Genomic DNA, 7642 nt, shown 5'->3' on the forward strand with positions numbered 1-7642 from the left:
ACCCGTGCAATGCCAAAAGGAAGCACATGACAGATTCTGGTTTCTTCTTTGCAGCAGGTGATGTGTTATGGGCTGAGATAAGAAATAGTGGTAATAAATACAGCAAGAAAGAGAGACAGTTTCTGAAATGAAATAACTACAGAATAATGGGAAACAAAGGTTGTGTTTTACCCAAATCTAAGTCCAGGGCCTATCCCTTCTACATGGCGATTGTGAGACAAAGTTCCCTGAATGATGATGTCAACCATGACCCCAGAAGCAGGTCAGTGCCCAAGAAAGGGGATAATATGCCTGCCTGATGTTATATATGCAACCAACGAGGAAGAGGAAAACGACACAGTGGCTTGTGTGATGGCAAATATCTGCGTCCTTCTTCAGTGCACAGTCTATAGTGCTGAGTCTAGCGCTTAGCCATTTAGCAGCGGGATCCTGGGAGGATTGACAACTAGACCACATGTCAGGACCCTTGCCCACAGGTTAAATAAAAGGGGCAGATGCTCAAAGCCTTTTGGGTGCAAATGATAAGATACGCCAGCACATCTTCTCAATTGTGTCAAGAAAAGGAGGAGCCCACTTCCCAAACAGCATCATTCATATCCCCCCCCCATTGCAAATTCACAAATGGAATGCGCTTTTAAATGGACAGAATTGAGGGTCTTCAACCGTGCGCTTGTTCAAGCATCACACTTGAGGTCAGAGCAGAGTCCCCACACCAGAGAGAAACCATACCAGTGTACAGAGTGGGAGAAAAGCTTCAGTAGGAGCTCAAATCTGTACCAGCATCAGAAGATCCACACCGAGGAGCGACCATACCAGTGTACAGAGTGTGAGAAAAGCTTTATTAAAAAGTCAGATCTGTACCAGCATCAGAAGATTCATACTGGGGAGCGACTGTACCAGTGTACAGAGTGTGAGAAAAGCTTTATTAAAAAGTCAGATCTGTACCAGCATCAGAAGATTCATACTGGGGAGCGACCGTACCAGTGTACAGAGTGGGAGAAAAGCTTCAGTCGGAGCTGCAATCTGTACATACACCAGATGATTCATGCAGGAGAGGAGCTCCATTAATGCACCGAATGAAAGAAAATATTCAGTGATCGCGCAGCCCTGTGCAAGCATCGAAGGAAGGAAAATCTTCAGCGACCACGCAGCCCTGAGCAAGCATTGAAGGACACAACTAGGCAGAAGCCCTGAGGGTGCACAGAATGTGGTAAGCACTTTAGTTTGGCATCCCGCCTGACATCTCATCAGAGATCCCACATTGGAGAACAACCCTACCAGTGTGCAGCGCGCATGAAAAGCTTCAGCCACTCCTGATCTCTGACAAGCCATCAGAGGATTTCTACTGGTAAGAACCCCTATGAATGCACAGAGTGCATGAAAAGCTTCAGCCACTCCTGATCTTTGACAAGCCATCAGAGGATTTCTACTGGTAAGAACCCCTATGAATGCACAGAGTGCATGAAAAGCTTCAGCCACTCCTGATCTCTGACAAGCCATCAGAGGATTTCTACTGGTAAGAACCCCTATGAATGCACAGAGTGCATGAAAAGCTTCAGCCACTCCTGATCTCTGACAAGCCATCAGAGGATTTCTACCAGTAAGAACCCCTATGAATGCACGGAGTGCAAGGAAATCGTCAATCACTCCTGATCTCTGAGCTGCCACCAGAGAACATATATGGGTAAGAAGCCCTATGAATGCACATGTTTCATTGCTTTCTTCAATAGGAGACACTGTCTACAGTTGCTAGCCACATCACCCAGCTGCTGAAATGAGTGCATCAGAAGAAGGTAGTTGCTGTCAAAGACATTGGTCCTCATTACGAGGTAGGAGGTAAGGGGTTACTGGCACAGGTAAGGGTGCCGGTAACCCCTTACCTCCGTATTCCGAGGTCCCTTAGCGGGTCCCACTATGGGTGCCTGGTTTTACCAGGCGCCCTTAGCGGGAGCCGCTAAGGGACCAGGGAGCAAATAATGGGCCCGCTATTAGCATGCCCGTCATTAGCTCCATCCCCATTCCCATTGAGCCCTATGGGGGCTCGAAAAGGAAATGGGGAATGGTTCTCGGAATGGGCACTTACCGGGTCCTCCAAGGTTGGAATGACCCAGTAAGTCCCTATTTCGAGAACCCAGACCCAGAATGTGGTAGAGGGGACTTATATCACCTGAAGCACATCCCAAGTGGAGCTAAAACACCCCCAATGATGCTGTGACAACTAAAATTGAAGACTAGAACTGATAAGGCTCAACGCTAAACGAACTGATGAAAGAGCTTAGGACAGTGGAGAGAGATGCGGTTGAGAGGCTCTCAGGTTCTGTAGCGACACAGCCTGAGGGACTGTTCAATGAAGGCTAGGGGGCCCTATATATGCAGGTCTGCAAAGGAATTGCACAAACTTCAGTGGTGAAAACGACTGCCTTGCATACACCTTTAAGAGGACACGATTACGTTCTATCAAGAGGGATAGAGAACATCAGCAATTTCAAAAGGTGCAGAAGCCTCATAACCCCCCCCCCCACCCCGAGGGTGGCGGCGTCTTTTGCAGTACTCAAACCATGCAGGTTCTGTTGCCCAGCACTTGGGGGTGGGAGGACATATCATGAGAGTGGAGTAACTTCATTTTCCTGCTCTCACCCGGACAGCATGAATGGTGTCAAGAAGAACACGCAAGGACTAGGGCAGGTAGAAGCCGCAACTTCAAAGTACGCTCCACTGTGGAATCACAAGCCGCAGTGAAACAATCCATTTTGTCATCACCACAACACTGAACACTGCTGGAGGGCTGAATGTCAGCAATACCACCATCGGCATCACAATGCAAACCCTAAGTTGCACTGTCAACACCAGCAGAACCCAACTGTCAGTCTGTCCCTCAGACATGCTGAGCAGATGCTACAAGGAAAACTCCCTGTTGGGTCGGAGGACCTCTACAATAGTGCCCGTGCCAGTGCGATGAAGATGTAGCCAACGCATTGCTCTATATAGGATAGCAGGTCTTTATTTTCTTGCGTTCTTGTATTGTGCCTACCACACTCCCCTGACACTGCAGCCCCTGGCTGGTGTGAATCTTCTTGGCATGGGCGATGCTGTTTGCCAGCACCAGAGCTTCATCAATAGACATAAGCTAGGGATCCAGTTGCACTGGGAACCAATTCATTCATGGCTTGAGCTTTGGCACATCTCTGCAGACAGGTGACTGGGTCACAGTTTGACGAGCATGCAGCCACTATGTCATCAAGCCAACCTCAACAAAGGCTTGGAAGTTAGAGGTCCACTGCTGGATGGTCTGGATTGTCATTATCTCAAATGTCTGATAAATGACTATCCGGGCGAGGACTTCCAACTGAGAGCCACGGCAGAGACAAGTAGTGATGGAAACACCTGAAAGATGTTCCCTTGCATGAGGTCTACTTGGCCAAAGAACCCTGAGGGACTGAAGTGCACCAAGGCTCCCATCGACAATGCTATGGAGCACAATGCCAAACTGGCTGCAGAAGCTAGGGTATTTATTTCAGATTCATATAGTACAAACCTAGCTTCTACATAGAGGAGGGATCTACAGCAGGATTGGGTTAACATTAACAGGGAAGAGAGTTGAGGGGGAGGCTGTAACACTGTAATGTGTGTACACATACAATTAACTTGATAGCACTGTGTTGAGTTGCACAGTATACCGTCACGGGTGTGTACCCTCAGATCCTAGGCAATGTGAAGGTATGACTGAAATAGCCATGTGTTCAGCTCTTTTCTGAATAGTAAGAGGGAGGGATCCGGATTGCTATTGGCCTGGAATGTATTACCGGGGTGTAGACACAGTGGCACACGCATCAATGGTTCAATGGCAGATCCTGAATAAACTAAACTTTGGGGGCTCCGCCTGTAGCTGACAGAGACAAAGATAACTTGAGTGCCGACCTAGTGCAGAAAGCCAATGCCGTTTCCCCCTGCAAATGGGATATCTCCAAAGCTCATGTGGCGCAGCGATGCATCATAGTAACCAATGAGATACCCTTCCTGGAGTGGCCGCGCCACTGAGCTTCTGCCAATTGTGAAGTTGTTTGACTGTATCAAGGTGAGCCACTCCTCCAAGATGCGGGTCGTACATTAATCCAGGAGCACTAAAGTATTGCCCAATGACATGGACCAGGAGCGTACAATGATGGACGCATGTGAATCAACTACTGCAAGCTAACCAGCTGCACTCTATAAGACCAGTCACCTCCCCTTGAGTGGATGAAACCCTGGACTGAGTGGTAGCCAATGATTCACCATCCTGGTTCCGTAGAGTGGGCACCACCAGCATCCCATCTACCCTAGGATCTCGAGGAAACAGCCTTTAGATGTCCACTAGCCTTTGATGAGTTCACCTGCCTGACACAAGGGAACTCTGATGCACTGGCAAACTACTAACATATGATGGAGAGAACCTGAACCTGGCGGAGGTCTTGGCATGCTTGGATGACATTAGCATGTTTGGCTGCAGCATCAAGTAAATTGAGCACATCTTATCCAATGCTGGCATTGCAGTTGTCGTAAAAGAACCATCCACTTGGCCAAAAACTCAGATTCCGAGAGCACTCCAAAGCTTCCAGGGAGTTAATTACAGGGATGTTGTACCAACCTTCCCCAAAATGGTCCAAACTCTCTTCGAGTCAACCTCAATGATAACCCAAGAGCAAAGAAGGGTGTAAACCCTCAACATTCCAACCAATAGAGAACCTCTCTCTGCAAGATGAGCGCTCTGTGGGGAAAGATGGACATAAATCTGCCTGCCAAAAAGACTTTAACAAACCTATCGAAACCCACGCTGAGGCACATACCCTTGATTATGCCAACCCGAGACTGCCCTACATCTTGTTCTTTCTTGCCAGTCTTGGTGGCTTTGAAGCTGTGCTCTACCTGTAGAGTAACAGCAGGACAAGACCAGTCGCCTAAACCAGCAGAAGCCTGAATCACAAGAGAACCGTCCAGTGCTTCACTTGGAGTTCCAAGCCGTAAAGTGACCATTACTACCTCACAGGTGCCACATTCACTTCTCATACAGACAATAGGACATTCATTTGCGTAATGAAATCCACCAACACAGGGCACTGATTGGTTGCTGCATTGTCTCTCTATGGCTTTCAATTAGAATATCGACCTGGCTGCACAAAAATTGATGCAGATACTGTGTTCCACAGACCATACACCACCACGGCGTAGAACCACATACCATGGACTGATGCACCCTATACAAGCAGATCCATCTATGGAGCCAATGTGTATTGGGTACAATTGTTAGGCAAGATTGTATGCAGTGCCCTGTGGGAGACTGCACCAGCCTTGTCCTCTTGGCAATAGGTAACCCAACCTTTGGTATAAGCATGTACTACACAAGCTGGTAGAGTGACTGACCAGTCAGGCTTATCTCAAGAGGGGTCAATGAGAGCTGAAGAGATGCAACATAGAGATTCACGGTGAGAGGTAATAACACATATACTCAGGTTTCTTGATTAAATCATTATTTATTAATTTAACAGTCAGTTTTAAAATAAACTTTCTTTAGAAGGGGCAATACACAACAATAAAATATACTTCAGAAATACACTCCTTCAGTTCAGTTCAGTTAAGTAAGTAGATACCCTTTTGGGATGTCACACACACACACACTTTCTACAGCCTCAGGTGACTTCAACTGCTAGGACACTGTGGACATTGATATATCACTTTTTAAACTTAAATGCAACACCAGCGTTATGGCAAAAGGAAAAGGTTAATGAGGGAACAAAGGTTAACAAGTTTCTCCAAACAGGCAAGTACTTTACAATCCTCGAATTAAATATAGGTTAAACCTTTCCCAGCTATACAAGTAACTTAGAAATGACTTTTGGAGGGGCAGATAAACACAAAGTCAGACGGTAAGAAGAGTCTGCAGGGAGCCAGGATAGCCAATGTCAATTGAGCAAAGTCTAGGGGAGCTGATGCACTTCTTGAAGATAGAGCAAAAGTCTTGCAGAATGTTAGAGTTTTTATTGTAAAATAAATCATTGGTGGGCCACAAGTTGGGAGGCTTGTGAAGAGCAACGATGCAAGCAACTCTGCAAAGGGCAGCCAATGCAAGTCTCCAGTGAAAACAAGCAAGCTACACACAACCAAAGGTAAGGACAGCTAGATACACAGTACCTTGAGTCTGAAGAAAAGGGTCCAGCTGGCTTCTGTTCCTGTTGTAGTACTGCAGATCCTGTTGTTCGTGGGCCTCAGTCGTGGGTCAAGGGGGAGGACTTCTGGGGACTCCTGCACTACGGTTTGAAGGCCGGTGGCAGTAATGGACTTACTCCAGATCAGCGGCCCTTCACGTTTACAGTTACTGGCAAATAGCACCACTGCGGTTCTTGGACACCATATTGGCTCCCCTTGCTTCTGGGGTCCAGCACTCTGTTGAGGTGGCTCAGGCTTGGGTTGTCCTGCTTCGAGGGAGTCTGGAGAATCTTCCTGGAGCTCGTGTCTGGCTACGCTAATTCCCATGTAGTTCTTCCATGTGGTCCGGGTAATAAGGATTCATCCAAGATGGCGGTGGTTTCGCCCTCCATGTGTTTTGTGGCTACTACTGTTTCTGCATGTAAGGTGTCTCCGCCCTCACGGCAGTCATGTGATCTTATATCAACACCAAACTCCAGCATCCAAATGCGTTGCTACTCTCTTCATTGACGCTTCGTAAGTTTGTTACTAGGAGAAACATTGTTTCAATCTTTTCTGCCTGCCTGTTAACTTTCTCTATTTCGTTAGGTGCTCCCGGTCTACTCTGTCTCCCCCTCGCGGCTCTCTCACCTGTTCCACGCCCGGCTCAGTCCGAAGGAAATCTCTGCTTACTACCTGGCTAGACCCGCGCAGCCTCAGCGACTGTCTCCCGCAGGATACTTCTCTGAAATTCGCTGAAACTTGTCCGCTACTCCCACCTCAAAGCTTACATTCTAATCCTTTCTTTAGCACCGGCATCCAACTCAGCATGCCCTTTGAAAGAAGCACCCGCTCCGCGAAGTAAAGCAACACTTCTCCATAACCCCGCTGAGGTGGGCTCAAGGGATAGGGATCCGGGCAAGAAGTCAGATACGTGGGTACTTCATATATGTTTCTTACCTCCATAGAAATCTCACACCCATCTGGGTAACTTCCTCCTTGCTCCACCCGTGGCCATTATTGCTCCTTTCTCTACTGTGTCCACTGCTGCTTTAGCTACTTATAGAGACCAGTTGCATTGGTGTCAGGTATAACCTACTATATCCCTCCTTCTTTATCCTATCCTCAGCCTGTTCTATTACTTACCTCTTCCCTTTATCATATCAGAAGAGACTCTGGTCCTCGCCTTAGAAGGTCTCTAGACCAGCAGCCAAAGAATCCAGCCCCAGTGCCAACATCGCTCCCGATTCCAGCGACAGGATTTTCTACCCCAGAGGTTTTCCCTGGGGATTATGCCTAACTCTGTTCTTGTTAACTCAGGCGGAGGGTGGTAAGGTTCTCTGGGGAGTTTTCCCAGACACCCAAGGATTGCCTGCTGACCAGGTTAGTGGTTTCTGTGATGCAAGGTTCGTTACTGCATAGATCCTAACAGATGCAACAGCTGATGTCTGCTATGCAATCCCTGTCGCATGAGGTTCAAAAC

At 47.6% G+C, this 7642-nt stretch overlaps 1 protein-coding gene across 1 annotated transcript; it reads left to right on the forward strand.

The window, feature by feature from the left end:
- The first annotated feature begins 621 nt into the window (after positions 1 to 621).
- On the forward strand, positions 622 to 1068 carry LOC138487559 (gastrula zinc finger protein XlCGF7.1-like). The gene has a single exon (XM_069614039.1). The coding sequence runs from the start codon at positions 622 to 624 to the stop codon at positions 1066 to 1068; it is 447 nt and encodes a 148-aa protein (XP_069470140.1).
- Positions 1069 to 7642: the final 6574 nt, after the last annotated feature.

Source organism: Ambystoma mexicanum, chromosome 9 (assembly GCF_040938575.1).
Source record: "Ambystoma mexicanum isolate Mex_15411 chromosome 9, UKY_AmexF1_1, whole genome shotgun sequence".
In the NCBI taxonomy this organism is placed as follows: Eukaryota; Metazoa; Chordata; class Amphibia; order Caudata; family Ambystomatidae; genus Ambystoma; species Ambystoma mexicanum.